Source organism: Myodes glareolus, chromosome 3 (genome assembly GCF_982192425.1).
Source record: "Myodes glareolus chromosome 3, mMyoGla1.1, whole genome shotgun sequence".
NCBI classification, from domain to species: domain Eukaryota; kingdom Metazoa; phylum Chordata; class Mammalia; order Rodentia; family Cricetidae; genus Myodes; species Myodes glareolus.
Window position 1 is genome coordinate 22659383 of NC_142028.1, and position 18933 is coordinate 22678315.

Here is an 18933-nt window from a genome sequence, read left to right on the forward strand (position 1 = left end):
AAGGCTCCACACAGAAATTTTGTCGTGGAAAACAAAACAAAAGAAAGAAAAAGGAAAGAAAGAAAAACAATAACAAAAAATAAAAATATATACTCAAAATAAGCAGTCTACTACAAAAACCATTAAGTGTTTTTCCTTACTTATTTGGGATCTGTATATGTATAGCACAACTGTGAAGGCCATAGGAGAAACTTTCTGGGGAAGATTTTCTGCTTCTAACGTGTGGGTCCCGGTGTCAAAATCAAGTTACCAGTCTTAGTGGCAGGTACATTTACCTTCAGAGTCATATCACTGTTCATGAACAAATATTTTAATAAAGAGTAAAGATATTTCCTCTGTGGTAATATATAGCTCCAATTACAGTCATTTGGGAATTACAAAGCAGTCTTGTTACAAAACAAAATTTACAAGAAGGGATGGTGGTAAATATGAGAAGTGCAGTGTTTGCCTAGCATGCCTGAGAAGATTTAAACTATATGTCAATAAAGTGAGAAGACAGATTTAACAGAAACGATGCTTGTGACCTGTTATTTCGTCCTTTTTGGGACTCATCAGTACAGTATAGCATATGATCAAGAAAAATATTTTGCTCCTAAATATTAAAAATGTTTAAATCATTGCAAGATTAGAATAAAATGTTTTAAGGAGGTTCAGTAATTTAGCATTCTTGAACATGAAACTCCGAAAAAAGTTTCATTAGAAAGCTAAATTGACATTTTCTAATAATATATTCTTAGTCTATTTGAATTAAAAAAGAACACTGATAAGTAAAATTTAAAATCATTTTGACAATGGTATTAAATCACAGAATGTGGTCTTGTCTAGATCTCCCTTCATAATGGTCATTGAATTTTGTAAAAGAATGATGATCAAATTTACAATAGTATTTGGAGACTTCACACCAATTATCATCTCTATTGTGGTTGTTGAATCACTTCCATGGACTCAGTCATCCCATATTTTTAGGTTCCATGCTTTCAATACATAAACCAATTTAAAAAATTCATATCTGGCCCTAAAGGTTAAGCTCACTAATACAGATATGATTGTATTTTAAGTTTAATATATGAATACTAACTCATATTCAAATACCTATTGAATTTAAAATTATTCATGCTCATTTTCCTTATCTATGATCCTCTGAGTTTTCATCTTTTTTGTCAACACATATTATTGAAGGATTTTGATGATTTTAGCAGATCAGGGGTGGGGCAGCAACTGTAGATAACAGGTCACAGAGCATCTGTTTATCAGGCATGCTTTGGCATATTCCCTAACTTGGGTTGAAAATTTCTGGGCATTGTAAAGTATATCTGCTGTACTTGCTACAAATCCACTTCTTAGGTGTGTAGTCCTTGGCACTGCTGATCCCACTGTCACTCAGGTAGGCACATTCTCTGTTTCCTTGGGTGAAAACCCTAAAGCAAAAAACAGACAAAAAAAATTCCATATAGGCCGTATTCTATTCAAACACCTGAACCAGTTTTGCACCTAGGAACTTCTATATGTCAAAGTTCGACTTGAACACCACACTTGTGTCATTTGCTCATGTTTCATGTTGAGTCTTGTATAATTTGCAAAGGCATTTGACTGGCTTTTGATGTCATGTTCAAATGCACTGCTGCCATCCATGGGTGGCGTCTCTTAAGATGATTTTCAGTTCTATCTTGATACATTTTACACATATATAAAAGTAGGGAAAAAACCCATTTCTTAGTAAATTACTGACAGGTCTTTAATGATGGATGTGACTCAGTCTGTGTTTTATTGTTCTATTCAAAGAGCTATTCTTTCATCCAAGAGGTGTCTCAGTACTCTTTGATGTTGAGACTTTAGTGGAGGCTGAATGTCCTTCGGGTTTCGGTAACTGTGAACAGTTAGCTGTGCAAACAGCTCTCTGACAAGCCATAGCCCACGGTTCTGCAGTGGCTTCCTGGGGTTTCAGAGCTCTAACTGCCCATCCTAGCTTCTATCTACTTCCCATGAGTGTCTATTGTCAAGGAAAATTTTTGATGAGAGATAGAGCAGACAAAATCTAACCCAATTGCCATCATCATGCTAAAGATTTTGAGTGAAATCACACTAAGAAAATGCTTTGAAAATTATGGCCAATGAGTGGGAGAACATCCAAAGTATTTAAATTTGTAGGAATGTGGAGGTTGCTTGAATTTGGCTCTGCACGTAAGCACACACCCTACATCTGGGTCACTCCTCCACTTAGACGATTTGTATTTCTTTCTTTTCAGTACAGTTGGAGTCACATGACACAATTATCAATCTCTTATAGGCACAAGAAACACACTTCACAACAAATGATCACAGTAGAAAAAAAAGTCATCTAAAAAACATACAAGTTGTTATATTCAGTGTTGTCTGTCCATGCCCAAGGATGCTCTGGTGACTCTCTGTGCAGACCAATCCAGTAGTCAGAAGTTCCCTTGTATCTCTTCAGGAAATTCTGTAATAAAAAATAGAAAAAAAATGCATGTGTCTCTCAGCTTCAGGTGACCACTGAGTATCTCTAACCTACAGCCTATTCTAGGGATGGTGGCTAATGGTCATTAATTTTGGAGCCACAATAATTCCCAGTTCTCAGTGGATATATTTTACACTCATAACCTAAAACATTGCTGGCCACCTTTTCCATGGTGACCGGGAAAGTTCGTTATTGAAAATATCCTTGCAGCTTTTAACAGTTGCCATATTCAGTATGCAAAACCTGATAGTTTCAAGGAAAACTTACACGACCACCAGGCATCTCAGGTTTTACGATGAGCACTATATGAGAGTATGTCTTTGGAATGTCTCGGTGCCCAAACTAGAAGCAATTGGCACCACACTACTAATGTGCTCCCTATATGCCCCAACTGCCTGAGGTGGGATTCTTTCTTTAAGATCTCTATATTAATACAATGCATATTCAATAGAACAAACAACAAACCAATTCATGATCCTTTCTTACCTGCTCCTCAAGGCTATCAAATCGAGCAAGATGGGCCTCTAGTGCCATGCAGTAGGTTTGACTGAATGTCCAATTTCTTACATCTTCAGAAAAATAAAAACATTTGCTTCCAAATCCAATCCAGTCTTTTGGACATGTAGAATAGTAAGGTCCAGGTCTTGAAATGGCTATGTTTTCTTTCCTCACTAAAATGCAGACAGTGTCATGAATAAGACATTTGCTTATAAAGACTGCTGGATTAATCCAACCTATAAATTTTGAAAATGTCTTGACTTGAAAATTTAAGTAGAAAGATATGTTATTTTGGAGAAGAGACTTTCCTTTCGTTTACACAGGAAATGAAAGGCTGTGGATTCATTCTGGGTTACAAAATAAGGTTTGATCAAGGAGTACCCCTGAAAAATATTCAGTGGGAATTGATGGCCCAGAGGATCCAACATTTCAGAGCACCTTTGTTGCAGTTTCCTCTGAGTTCTGCATCCAGAACATCCTCAAGACTCCTGGCTGAGATGACTCATCTTTATAAAATACTCCAGTCAGGACTTGACCATAATCCTAAATTTTCTTGGGTCCTCATAAAATTATCAGCACCTTTCTACAAATTGGAACTCTTTTTTTAGAGTATTGATTACAAGTTGTTATGAATAATGGTCAGAAAAAGCTAAGTAAAGGAAATTAGATTCAGAGTTTTTATAAAGTAAAAAGGGGAAATACTGTGTGATAATGCTCTTGTACACTATAAAGATTTGTCACTCATAATAGTTTAATAAAACTCTGATTGGCCAGTAACCAGTCAAGAAGTCTAGGTGGGGTGACCAGACTAAAGGAATTCTGGGAAGAAGAAATGCAGAAATTCAGTCACCAGCCAGATGCAGAGTGAACAAGATGACAATGCTTAATGAAAAAAGGTAACAAGCCATGTAGCTAAACATAGACAAGAATTGTGAGTTAGTAAACCTGAGCTATAGGCAAAACAGTTTATAATTAATTTAAGCCTCTGTGTTTTTCTTCGGGACTGAATGACTGTGGGACTGGGTAGGACAGAAGCTTTCATCTCTACTTTCATTTCCATCCTATTGCAAATAGGGAACAGTAAACATGGATATGTGAGTATCTCTGTGATAGGTTCTTTTTTTCTTCATTTATTCTTGACAAAAGAAAGAAAATTCCTCACTTGTCTGGATTTCACTATAAGGAAATTCCAGCCTATAAAACATGGCATGGACAAAATAGCTTTTTTGATAATTAAATTTTGGTAGTGGGCTTTCTATAATTCTATTACACAATTAAATGTATATAAACATATTCTGGCTTTTGTTAGAGCCAATCAAAATGGCTATCAGTAAGAAATCTGACAACAATGCTGGGCTGTAGTGACACAACTTTAATTCCAGTGTGTGAGAGGCAGAGGCATGCAGATCTCTGTGAGTTCAAGGCCAACTTGTTTAGAAGCATGTGCAAAAATAAGGACACTTATTTACTGCTGGCGGGAGTACAAACTGATACAGCCAATATGGAGGTTCCTCAGAAAACTAAAAATTAAACTTGTCATGTGACCAAGATTTACCACTCCTGGACATACAAGAAGCAACCCCCATATCCTACCACAGAAAATTGTAATCTGTGTTTATTGCTCCCCTATTCACAATAGTAAGAAAATGTACCTGACCTATATGTCCATCAACTGATGAATGAAAGGAATGAAAATGTGTTACATGGAAAAAACAGAATGTTATTCAACTATAAAGAAAAATGAAATTTTCAGGAAAGTGGACAGACTATTAAAGTATAATACCAAGTGATGTCACTCAAACTGAGGAAGAAAGAGATCCCATGTACTCTGTCACATGCAATCCCAGTCTATGACATACAGTGTAAACAAGTGTGAGGGTGGCTATGGTACAATACTTAGAGAACAGAACAAGGAAGACTGGTGTAGGGTGACAAGGAAGGACGGGATGCAGTCAAGGGCCCATAAGCCATAAAAACGGTTATAAAAATAATAATTTTCCTAGTTTCAATCCTGACAGCTTTTCTTACTTTTGGAGATGACAATGTGAATATATACGGAATGTTTCAGAATTTGAAGCATGAGTCACTTACCTGACAAAGCAATTGAAAGTCCAATTACAGCTACAGTGAGAACCATGATCACTATATAGCAGCAGTAAAGCTTAACAGGAGACTCAGGGGAGACATTTCTGAGACATTTTCCTTGCAGTTTTTCACCTAAAATTATAAATATGAGAACATCAAGCTCAAGTCCCTTTGGGTAAAAGATACATTTATCCAGAATCAACTGTATATTTGGCTTGTATTATTCCCCTGGAAATGTCCCTCTCAAAAGTCCTGGTCCAAAAATGATGTCTTTGGCCCACAGAAGGCTAGACAAATGGAAAACAGAGTTTTCCCCAGGGAATTTACCAGTTGATTGAACTAAGGACAAGTGAAGAACCAAGAAACAGAAATAGTGAAGTTCAACGTGAAAAAGAAACAATGTAACACTACCAATAGGTTAGGTTTATTTTTATAAGAAGAGACTTGGCTAAAACTGAGGGAATAATAATAATAATAACAATAACAACAACAATAAAAATCAGTGTGCCAGATGGGGTAGCACAGTACTGTGGTTCTTGTACATAGGAGGTGGATGCCTAAGAGTAAGGAGTTCAAGTGGAACTTTGAAACACAGCCTGCTAATGCACAGAGAGGACCAAGAAGTGTGTGACCACCCACCTGGTGAGATACCCCACTCCCTAGGCCCTCCACACTGTGGCAAAACCCTAGGCCCCTACCCCACCTAAACTGGTTTCTCTAGCTAGCCAACAGGTAAGTTTCCTACAGTTAGATTGCTCCAACACTCCTATCCCATCCATTGGATCCTGAAAGCTACAAGTACCAACCACTCTGCCCCCAAACCCTCCTATCCCACCCTCCCCCTCCGGCAACCTCAGAGGAATGCTGAAACACGTGCTGCACCTACATAGAGAGTACCAAGAGTGGAACTCTGAAGCACAAGCTGTGAATGCACAGAGTGGACCAAGAGAGCAAACCAAGAGAGCAGACCAATAAAGCAGGCCAAGAGAGAGGGCCAAGAGAAACCTCAGGCTTCCTGAGACACAGACATTGACAGTACAGAACAGACCAAGAACAGTTCCCAAAGAAATAAACAGCCACTGCTAGAGTGAACCAAGAGGAAAAGACACTGCTGGCACCACCTGAAGGAAGAAATGGCTAGGCACCATTGGAAGAATTCATCCAACAACCTAAAAAGAAACATGTTAACAGCAGAACCTAGTGATCACACAACAGAAAGACTTGATTATCCTAACCCAGAAGAAGCAGAAGAAAACAATTTTAATCATAACTTTATGAAGATGATGGAGACCTTTAAAGAGGAAATGAAAAACTTCCCTAAAGAAATGAAGGAAAGAACAAAGAATTGTGAGAAATCAATAAATCTCTCAAAGAAAAAGAATCAAATAGGTGAAACAAACAGTTCAAGACTTGAAGACTGAAATAGAGACAATAAAGAGAACACAAACTGAGGAAATTCTTGGTATGGAAAATCTGGCTAAATGAATGGAAACTACAGAGGTAAGCATAACCAACAGAATACAAGAGATGGAAGAGCGAATCTCAGTTGTTGAAGTTACTATAGAGGAAATAGATTTAATGCTCAAAGAAAATATTAAATACAACAAATTCTTAACATCCAGGAAATATGATTGCTTTTTAAGAAAAAATGTGCCTTATTATGGAATAAAATGATGCTTACATGGTTCATCAAATATGTTTAATAATTAATTAATTAATTAATAATACCAGGCTTTGGGGAAATAGTTGAAATACAACTTAGCATTTTGTTAAAATGAGTCTACATTTACCTCGTGCTCTGGATCTAAGGGAAGTACCTGTGTTTACATAAAACACCTGCCTGTGTTTGCAGTAACTTTATGAGTTAACCCTGTAATTCGCAACAATTCAAAGATCTCTGACCTTGTGACAAAGTAAAGCAACATTACTCAGCACTGGTGAAAATAATTGAGAAAGAAAACTGGACTTTGTGCTTATACCTGCCCATTCTTACGCTGGTTAAAAGCTTCTCAACCTGCTGACCCCAGAGGCCCCTATAGCAGAACATGCTGGACAGGTTAACCATCTCTTAAAAAATTTTAAATTTAGTTTCCCTTGGCTGTAGGTAAAGGTGCTTGCACCTCAATCCTGGTGACCTCAGTTCAATCCCTGGAATATGCACAAAAGTAAAATGAGAAAACAAAATACACATGGTTGTCATCTGACCTCTAAATAGCACCCCCTGCCCATACTACTCTCATCACCACCAAAATCCAAAACAACAATAAAGCTCTACTTAGGCCCCCGGGCAGCTTAGTTGGAGAATCTGACCACAGACAAGAGCTTTTCTGCTGGGAAATTCTGACTGCTACCCACCTGCTCTCTTTTTTCTCACTCTTTTAAACCCACCAGTTTCCTGTTAGTTTTCTCCTGACCTGTTTTTCTATTCGAACTGAAGATGCATACTTTGAATTCACAGCTCATACCGCTCACCAATCGTGCTCTGGAATCTCTTCTACTCTAGCCAGCTGTGTTCTTATAGGACAAGCACTTGTTGAACTCACTGTGGATGAACCTTCGATGCATTTACTACTGCAGGGATCCAGCTCCCTGATGATCTGGAGAAGCAAGAGCGTAAGAGCAGAAGGGGCAAGGATGGCATAGGCTGGGTACAGAGTAGAGGAGTGTCTATATGAGGGCACAGGGAGCTTGGGGTGGGGTTTAGGTCTCTACCTTGATTGTGATGAAGACTTCTTGTTTATATATGTTTGCAAATTTCATGGAAATGTACAACAAATGAATAAATTTTACTGAATATAAATTACATTTTTAAAAAATTCCAGCTGACTTTAACCACCACATTTTGTTCATATTCACAAAACTCTTAAGAAAACAGGGAGTCTTAGTTTACACTAAGGAAAAATCTCACAGAGGCCTGGATTCTTAAGCTGAGGAGGACAGGAGACAGAAAAGCGTCAGACACATTTAGAAGCAGAGGTCCCAAGGGTGAGCAGTTACAATTCTCCTTGAAACAGGAAATGTGTTTGATTCTCTCCAGTCCAGAAGTCAGAAATGACTGAATTCCCATTTCCTTTCTTCTAAGAGAGCTCCCTGCCTGGATGTTGTGCATGAGGCTGTAACTAACACTAAACATGTCTGCTGAGTAGTTTTAGAAATGGTTGTCTAGATCTTCCTAGCAGAAACACACTGTGTCAGTTCCTCAGGGTTAGCCCATAATGTAAATACTTTTGGGGTATCTTGAGCAGGGAATGTTACAGCAGCCTTTGAGGCCATTGGAGATATCAGTGCTCCCTTCAGTCTGTTCCCTCCTCTCAGATGGACAGAATCTGCTTCTTGTCCTGAGTAGACACGACACACCATTGTATCTTTTCATAAGAGTTAGTCCTGCTGGGTCTGTCAATTACATGGACAAGAGACCACCCCTCACCTCAGCAAGGCTGATTCACCTAAAACCATGTTAAAGAGGAGGCAGGAGAAAATCTTTCTCTACTGAGATAATGTTTTTGTTTTCCTTTCCTGAAACTCCACTCTGCGTGGTCACCTGTGGAGCTGCAACCAAGCAGTCCATGACACTCACTGGCTTTTCTGAGTTCTAAATCAGAAAATCTGAGATATTCTGTTCTGTTTTTCTATCTCTTTAGGATTTTGTTCAAAGCCAGGTTTTTCCCTCTTTCTCTGAACCTATCTGGTTCTCCTATGGAGCTACTTGCTAAATGTGGAGTCCCCAAAGTTGCTGGGTCAACATAGGTAATATTCTTGGGATTTTGGCTCCTTAGAAACTTTTCAAACCTTTTTCCTTTTTGGCTGAACATTAAACAAAGATGTCCATTGAATTTAATGTGTATAGATTTCCATAATGGCTTTCTATCTCAATAAAGTTGATAAGCGACTTTTCTCTTAAATAGCTCCCCAAACCTCTGAAAGTTATGGATTTATTTGCATGCAAATGTGGCTTTTATTTTGCTCTTTTCTTACTTGTTCTTTTTTTGAAATTAAACCCTAAATGTTTGTTATGAAAAATATGACACATATTCAAAAATTGAAACAAATAGTATGGTAAATTCTCTGCCTGGGCTAACTTGCCTCAGAGAAATATGGGGTGTGTATGTGTTTCTGTGTAGAGAAGAAAATGGTTTCAGATATGGGACTACTTGACTAAACTGAAAAACACCTACATTTCTCATTTTCCAGGAAGCCCATATTATTTCACTAAAACAAGCAAGCAAGAAAACAAAATTTTGGAGCAAAGGAAGAGGGAGTAAAGGACCAAAAATGAAAGAATAAAACAGATAATTTCCAAATACAGAAGACAGTTTGAGAAAAATTCCACAAGACTTCTTGTTTCCATAACTTGCATAAACCAGAAATGCCAGAAAACTTTCTAACTGCACCTCCCCTCCCCACATTTCCTTTGAATCAACTGGGTCTGCAAACCCCAGGCCCCAGCCCCACAGGGAACTTCCTCAGCTGTGCACATTGAGAGTTCTAAATCAGAGAACTGTGCTGTTAGAGTTTCCTTTGTTCTGGGACATAAGGAGCATGGTCTACAGCTATTTCCAGTAACTCACCAGAGTGCAAATTACCAGATAGAAAGTGAGCTAGTAAACTACACTCACACACACACACACACACACACACACACACACAAACACAAACAAACAAACAAACTAAAAATTAAAATCATTTAAAAGGAAATGCAACTCAACCAAACAAACCAAAACCATATCTCAGGATTTGGTAATTAATTTTTTGTTCATTTCTCTTGCTCAGAAATACTTGAGTATTTTATACTCTGATATAGTAACTAATATACCAAAGGCCTCTAAGCATTTCCACTTCTACAGACACTCATCATGATAGATAACAGATAAGAGGTTTAGTACCTCTCAGGGTCCTTGACAAATCTCCTCTCTATCTTCTAGTGTGAATCAAGTTGTATTAAAATACATACCTATTTTTACCTCTTGCAGGCTGTCTGGCGTAGTGAGGTCTCTCTTTAGCATGCACATGGATTCTTCTTCAACCTTTGCAGCACTCGTCTATGAAACCAGAGGAATAGACTCAACTGAATTCATCAGGAAATTTCAAACTTGAAACTCTGGGGAGGGAGAAGAAACCTTGTAATGCATGTGTTGTTTCTTATATACATTTCAGAAGCTCAGCCCAACCTGTCTGGGTGATTCATTAACCTCTCCTTATCAGTTTTGAATATGTTACCTTTGAGCACATAGTTTATTACAAATGCAATTGTGACATAAACTTAAGAACTTAAAACATGATAAATGAAATTGATAAATACTTTAGAATTTGAAAATGTCCTGTACTTATCACCATTTTTTAAAGAAAAATACTGCTTTGATAAAACTTGTTATGAACTGGAGAAAGGATTTATTTATTTTTTGCTTCTATATATTTATTAAAACAGTCTCACAATGTAGCTCTGGCTAGGCTCAAACTCACTATATTGACAAAGTTGGCTTCATTCTCATAGAGATCAACTTGCCTTTGTCTCCTAAATGCTATCCGTAAAGATGTAAACTGCCACACTCAGGCTAAATATTTTAATTTTAGAAGATGCTTACTCAAAATATTTCTAGATTTGGTTATTCTGATAATTTTCAGTAATTCTGATGTTTGATGAAAGAATGAGGCATCTGCTGAAATGCCACTGGTCCCAGGATAAAGCTCTGAATACACAAAAGGAAATCAAGGGAATTCAAATTGCAAAAGAAGTCAAACTCTCCCTATTTTCAGATGATATGATAGTGTACAAAAGTGACCCCAAAAACTCTACCAGAGAACTCCTACAGCTGATAAATACTTCTTCAATGTGACAGGATACAAGATCAACTCAAAAAAAAAAATCAGTAGCCCTCCTATACATAAATGATAAAGAAACTGAGAGGGAAATCAGAGAAGCATCAACTTTCACAATAGCAACACATAGCACAAAATATCTTGGGGTAACACTAATGAAAGAAGTGAAAGACCTATTTGACAAGAAATTTAAGTCTTTGATGAAAGAAATTGAAGAAGATACCAGAAAATGAAAAGATCTCCCATGCTCTTGGCTAGGAGGAATCAACATAGTAAAAATGGCAATTCTACCAAAAGTCATCTACAGATTCAATGCAATTCCAAACAAAATCTCAACACAATTCTTCACAGACCTTGAAACAATAATAATCAACTTCCTTTGGAGAAACAAAAACCCAAGTAGCCCAAACAACCCTGTACAATAAAGGAACTTCTGGAGGCATTACCATGCCTGACATCAAGCTCTATTACAGAGCTTCAGTAATGAAAACAGCTTGGTATTGGCAGAAAAACAGAGATGTTGGCCAATGAATTGAATTGAAGACCTGGATATTAATCCACATGCCTATGAACACCTGATTTTCAACAAAGGAGGTAAAATTACACAATGGAAGAAAGAAAGCATCTCCAACAAATGGTTCTGGCATAACTGGATGTCAACCTGTAGAATATAGGTCCATATCTATCACCAGGAACAAAACTCAAGTCCAAATGGATTAAAGACCTCAATATAAATCTGACCACACTGAACCTGATAGAAGAGAAAGTGGGAAATAGACTGCAACACATGGGCACAGGAGATCACTTCCTACATATAATCTCAGTAGCACAGATACTGAGAGCAACAATAAATTAATGGAACCTCTGGAAACTGAGAAGCTTCTCTAAAGCAAAGGACACAGTCAATAAGACAAAAAAGCAGCCCACTTAATGGAAAAAGATCTTCACCAACCCCACATCAGACAAAGGACTGATCTCTAAAATATTTGAAAAACTCACGAAATTAGACATTAAAAATTTAAATAACCCAATTAAAAAATGAGATTTTGAACTAAACAGAGAATTCTCAACAGAGGAATCTCAAATTGTCAAAAGATACTTAAGGAAAAGTTCAGCATCCTTAACTATCAGGGAAATGCAAATCAAAACAATTCTGAGATAACATATTACACCTGTCAGAATTTGTAAGATCAAAAACATGAATGATAGTTTATGCTGGAGAGGATATGGAGTAAGGAGAACACTTATTCATTGCTGATGGGAATGCAAACTTGTATAGCCAGCTTGGAAATCAGTATGGTGGTTTCTCAGAATATTGAGTATCAGCCTACTTCAGGGTCTAACAATACCACTCTTGCGAATAAATCCAAAAGATGATCAATCGTACTACAAAAGCCTTTGTTCAAATATGCTCATAGAAACATTATTTGTAATAGTCTGAACCTGGAAACAACCTAGGTGCTCCTCAGCTGAAGACTGGATAATGAAAATGTGATAAATTTACACATTAGATGCTACTCAGTGGTTAAAAAAAAACAACAAAAAACAAAAAAAAACCCCCAATGACATCTTGAATTTTGCATGAAAATGGATAGAATTAGAAAACACTATCCTGAGTGAGGTAACCCAGGCCTCAAAAGATGAATATGGTATGGACTCACTCATAAGTGGATACAAGCTATAAACAAAGGACATTGAGCCTATAGTTCATGATCCTAGAGAAGCTAAGTAATAAGGTGAACCCAAAGAAAAACATATATAAGCCCACCTGGAAATTGGAAACAGAGAAGATTGCCTGACAAAATTGGGAGCATGGGGACAGGAGGAGAAGGGAGGTTAGAAGAAGAACAGGAGGGTTAGGAGAACTTGAGGGACTGAGATAGTTGAGATGGAGGAAGGACGGAGATGAGATAAGAGCAAGGAAAGAGATATCTTAATTGAGGGAGCCATTATAAGGTTAGCTGAAACCTAGGTCTAGAGAAATCCCCAGGAATCCACAATGATGACCTCACCTAAGACCCTAAGCAATAGAGGAGAGGGGGCCTGATCTTGACTTACCCTATAGTCAGACTGATGATTATCTTAAGTATCACCATAGAACCTTCATCCAACAACAGATGAAAACAGAGGCAGAGACCCACTTCTTAAATAGCACTGGACTAAGCTCCCAAGGTCCAGTTGAAGAGTGGAAAGAATGAGAATATGAGGAAAGAGGTCAATACCAAGATGGGTTCAGTCACTGAAACAGTTTACCTAAACTAATGGGAGCTAACCAACTCTAACTGGACTGGGAAGGAACAAGCATAGGACCAAACTAGTCCCTCTGAATGTGGTTGACAATTGCATGACTAGGGCAGACTGAGGGACCACTGGCAGTGGCACCAGGATTTATCTCTACTGCATGTACTGGCTTTTTGGGATACTTCGATCTTTGGATGTAGTAGGGAGGGCCTTGGACCTTCCCCAAAGCAATGTGTCTTACCCTCTCTTAGGATTAGATGGGGGTGTGGTGGGAGTGTGTATGTGGAGGGAATGGGAGGAGGGGAGGGAGTGGGAATATGGATTGATATTTTTTTTTAAAAAAAGTCTAATAAATTAAAAAAAGAAAAGCATTCATCATAAAAAGAATACAATAAAGAACTAACTACAACAGAAAATAGAGGAATGAGTACATTTGCATTCAGTGCATGCTGGGAAGTGTAATATATGCACTGTACTAGAGAACTGTATTGCGCTATATTTCCCTAGTGGGATGGGCAGTGATAATAGAGAACAAAGTTCTTCTGCATCCAACAACGTAATGACTTTGCATGTGCCCTTTGCCTTATCTTTTTTTTTTAAATAGAAAGCAAGAAAATTTCTAGAGACCAGTAAATACTTTTTATTCTGTCTAAAAAAGAACAATCTATAGTTGATGAAATAATAAATACTTGCAACTATGTTGTAAGACTTTGGCACACATAATAAAACAATGCTATAACAATTTTATTTATTTACATGTGAACAATGGTCATCTACAAAATGAAAAAACTAGTATTAGTTATAACAGTCAAACCAGAAACCTAGATGTTCATTAATAGCTGAATAAAAGCATACTATGTTCTATTTATGTGGTTAGCATACCACACATCACTTTAAAAGAACTCATTCATGCAATGTGCCATCATGAATAACCTCAAAATCATAATAAGAAGTGAAATACATGGAAGACAGTTTCATTTTATCAAGTTTAATACTGTGCATTAAACACACCATAAGTATACAGTGCATAAAAAGAGTAAAGAGAAAAGAACCTCAGAAAACAGTGGGTTTCTTAGTAAAGCTTGTCACTTCAAGAATACTGGAGTACTTATTTAGGAAAAATGGGACTCAAGTCAGCCCCCAGCACGAAATGGATTGTGTTCTTCCAACCGAAAATATTAGTGTTTCATGAGGCTGTGGCTTTACCAAACTCACTTGATAGGAAAAAGTCAAAACCTGCACCAACTTCACCTTTTCTGACTCTCAGGTGAATTCAAAATCATTTCTCACACAGCCTATGTAATGTCTGCTTCCACTGAAAACTTTGAGTCAGATAAGGACCCCGGTAAAAACTCAGCTCTGTATATAGACACTGTCATCATTTTTAATGTTTTGTTTTGAACTGTGACCTACACTGTGGCTGATTTTCTCTTCTTATCTCAGACTAAAGTTTGGTACATGCTATAAGGACAGAAATTACGTAGGCTGAGGCATTCCTACAGCAAAGGCTGATAAGACCATGACAGAAAGGCAGTGAGAAAAGAGGCCATAAATTGAAGGTCAAGATGACAAAGTTCTGCAGTCAGATGTTCTTGTTCTTGATAACAATAATTATTTGTAATTGTCAATGTGCTGTGAGTTCAGTATGGTTAACTTGATAGTTACAAACACTTGCAAGAGCCAGTTGGAAGGTATCCACAGCCTATGAAGTAGTCACCAGAAACTTGACAATGTTTTCACAGTAAATATCCCAAAAAAGCTTCTTAAGATCATAGTAGAAGAGAGTTAAAATTAATTTATGAAATAGAAGGCTGACCACTCTGCTCTAATAGAAGTGTTGTCTAAAAATAAATAGATTGATAGATAGATAGATAGATAACAACAAAGCACTAGGAACTCAGAACATAAGAACAGTAGCTTTATTATGGCCTAATTGACCAGGTAATAGGAAATGGATTTGCATTGCATGGATTTTAAGGTCAATTTTGCTATATGTATATATATTTCTGATCTTGATTGATGTATTGTGATTGTGTAGTTCATTTAAAAATGTAATGTATAATGAAAAATATAGGTTGTTAATGGATAATCATTGATAATAGTCAAGCTTGTAGTAATGTTAGTTTGATTTTCTAGATGTGCATAGATATATTTCAGAGAGACATTCTTCATATCTTTCAAAGACTACAGAACATGGCATTTAATGTTTTAATAACTTAGGACAATGAGACATGTCTGCTCCCGGCAGCACCAATCTACTTCAAGAAGAAGATGGGCATCGAAGAGGCTCCTTATGGAGTTGGTTAGCCATTTGGGCAAGAAACTGCTCTTGCCTGGACTGTTATATAAACTGGACACAGAGAACCCGCAGAGAGAGGACTGCTGAACTTGCCTAAAGGTGAGATGATCTTTCGGGGTTCCTGATTCATGAAAGAGTCTGTGAGACATTCTGCAGGACGCATAAGATAGTGACTGAACTGTCTTTGAAATTTCCTGGTTCATGGAAATGTCTGCTGGATATTATGGGCCTAAAGGCCGAAAATGGATGCCCCAACGATACAGAGGAACTTTGGATGACTGTCCAGGCAGCGAGATGTCTCTGTCATTTCTAGAGTTTTGGAAGTTGCTTACTTCTTGTTTACTTAGGTGATATATCCTTCTGGATTCTTTGGAGTTGAAGAATGGATAGTCATAGTTATAGCTTTCCATTATTATGATAAAGATAAAATAGATATAAATATTGTAACTGTAATTCTTACTGTTTTGTTATATGTAATTTTACTATGATAAAATGAAAGCCTTTCTTTTTTGTTTTAACAGAAAAAGGGGAAATAATGGAGGAGGGTTATCTGTCTATTGTGTTATTTTCATTGGTCAATAAAGAGACTGCCTTGGCCCCTTGATAAGACAGAAAATTAGTTAGGCGGAGTAAACAGAATAGAATGCTGGGAAAAGGGCTATGAGGTAGACGCCATGGAGCCAGCCACCAGGTCAGACATGCTGAATCGTTTCCGGTAAGCCACCACCTCGTGGTGGTACACAGATTATTAAAAATGGGTTAATATCCAGATACAAGAGTTAGTCAGTAACTAACTCTCTAGAGATAATGGGCCAGGCAGTGCTTAAATGAATACACTTTGTGTGTTATTTCTGGGACTAAGCTAGCCATGCGGGAGCTGTGTGGGATGAAAAGCAGGCCTGCCCGCAGCCCCTCACTACAGAGAAAGAACATGGGAGTCAGGCACACACCATATAGCTGCTGAATGAGAAGGACTCCAGAACCTTACCAGTAAGCCACAGCCTCATGTGGTACACAGACTACTAGAAATGCATTAATTTAAGATATAAAAGCTAGCTAGGAATATGCCTGAGTCATTGGCATAGTCCTAGCCAGCTGAGTCAGTGTTGTAATTAATTTAGTTTCTGTATTATTATTCAAGTTGGGAAATGAATTAGCAGTAATCATTTACATAATGGAGCTCAAGTGTTTGGGGCTAACCCATATGGTAAGCCACCATATTGGTTCAGGTACGGGTACACTTGCTCCAGGTCAGGAAGAATTTAACTGAGAGCATAGACACATGGCTCAGACTTCCCCTCTTGGCAAGCAGCAAGATTAGTTCTCCTAGGCTTGCATAGGTAGAAGAACATAGCAGTTTCCAGCTGCCATACATGGAGATTCTTCCAGGCTACACAATGTACTGCATGGCAGATTTAGCTTTTATGAAGACAAAAAGGGTGTATTGCTGTGCGGTGTTTCCCAAAGTTGAGGGGGGTGAGCATGGCTCTTACTTAAAATTCCCACAGTTGGCAATAGATGTACCTCCACCATACTAACAGTTCTAGAGAGGCAGAGCATCCAGGGTAGCTGTGATCACACTACCTATCATTTTTTAAAAAATGCTCCAGGTCAGAAAAGCATTTCAGATTCACAATAGGACATATTCAGACATAAAAAACTGCTAAATGAGACACAATATATTTTTAAAAATGTATGTACACTTGGAGAGCAGAAAAAGAGTATAGACAGCTATAAAAAGAAGTAAATAGTTTTAGAAAATAAAACAAAGTCTTTAAAGAAGCAGTAAAAGTAATATAAAAGAGTGAAGACAGACATAGATTAAAATAATAAAGAATAAATATTAAAAATAATAGAATAAAAAAGCCATGTAAAGATAAAAACACAGGAAGAGTCTGGAGTATATGTATTATTGTGTTTTCTTTGAATTTCTTGACTTCAGTGAGACATTTGATTCTGAGGATTGCTAAGCTAAACCAACATATATATTTTAAAAGTATCTTGACTTCAAAATTTGAGTCTAAACATATGTTACTTTGGAAAAGAGATTCTGCTTTTATCTTTACAGAGAATGAGAATCTGTGGATTCCTTCCAGGCTAATGTGGTTTTATGGAACAAGATCCCCCAAAAGGTTTGTATGAACCCTAGACATACTTTAACCAACAAATTACACAAAGCAGTTTGGAGAAAACTATGCCCAAATTTCCAAAATGGTTGTTTATAAATGTTTGCTTTTATTTAAAAGGGTTTGGATATAAATAGTTAATGGATACAGTTATCTTTCTTTTAAAAACATATTTAATTATATTTATTTATATTTTATGCATGAGTACTCAGCAGGCCAAAAGAGGGCATCAAATCCTATTATACATAGTTGTGAGTCACCATATGGATGCTGGGAAATAAACTTCAGACCTCTGGAAGAGCAGTCAGTGCTCTTAACTGCTAAGCTATTTCTTAGACCTAGTTATCTCTTTCTAAAAGAAAAAAGTGAATATAATATAGAAATACTTTAAATTTGTATAGATTTTGGTTTATTAATATGAAGTTAAGATCAATTTTTTACATGTATATTTCTAAACATGTTTAAGGCATTATGTTTACAATGCCCATTTTTAAAATATAATGTATAATTAAAAATTACAGGTTAATAGATAGTCATTTATAGAAATCAAACTTGTAGTCATATAAGTTAGGTTTTCAAGATATATAGAAATATATTTCAGTTAGATTGACAATCTTTAACACGTCAAAGGCCTTCAGAATATGGCATTTAAAATGTTTTGCAAATCACCATAGAACCTTCATCTGGCAATGGATGGAGACAGAGACAGAGACCCACATTGGAGCACTGAACTTAGCTCCTTAGGTCCAAATGAGGAGCAGAAGGAGGGAGAATGTGAGCAAGGAAGTCAGGATCACGAGGGTGCATTTACCCACTGAGACGGTGGGACTGATCTAATGGGAGCTCACCAAGGCCAGCTGGACCTGGAGTGATGGAGCATGTGATCAAAATGGATACTCTGAATGTAGCTGACAATGAAGGCTGACTGAGAAGCCAAGGATAATGGCACTGGGATTTTATTCTACTGCATGGACTGACTTTGTGGGAGCCTGGTTTGTTTGGATGCTCACCTTTATAGACCTGGATGGAGCAGGGTGGACCTTGGACTTCCCACGGGGCAGGGAACCCTGACTGCTCTTAAGACTGGGGAGAGAGGAGGAGGTGTGGAGGGGGAGGTGGAAGGAGGAGGGAAAAGGGAGGTAGGGAAGAGGTGGAAATTTTTAATAAATAAATAAATAAATAAATTTAAACAAAAAAAGAACCCCCCCCCTCCAAAAAAAAAAGAACTTGGACTTTTCTTTCCAGTGAGATATGTCTGCTTCTGGCAGCACCAATTACTTCACAAAGGTTTGTGTGCATTGAAGAAACTTGTTATGATATTTTCCTTCATTGTGACAATGCTAGCCATTTGGGCAAGAAACTGTTCTTGCTTGTGCTGTTTATGGTATGCT

At 37.4% G+C, this 18933-nt stretch overlaps 1 protein-coding gene across 1 annotated transcript; it reads right to left on the reverse strand.

The window, feature by feature from the left end:
- Window positions 1–288: 288 nt before the first annotated feature.
- On the reverse strand, window positions 289–10155 carry LOC125404250 (C-type lectin domain family 2 member E-like). The gene is made up of 5 exons (XM_085687193.2): window positions 10011–10155; window positions 5066–5191; window positions 2963–3147; window positions 2352–2458; window positions 289–1418 (listed from the first exon to the last, which is right to left on the reverse strand). The coding sequence occupies exons 1-5, from the start codon at window positions 10066–10068 to the stop codon at window positions 1274–1276; spliced, it is 621 nt and encodes a 206-aa protein (XP_085543319.1). The 5' UTR covers window positions 10069–10155; the 3' UTR covers window positions 289–1273.
- Window positions 10156–18933: the final 8778 nt, after the last annotated feature.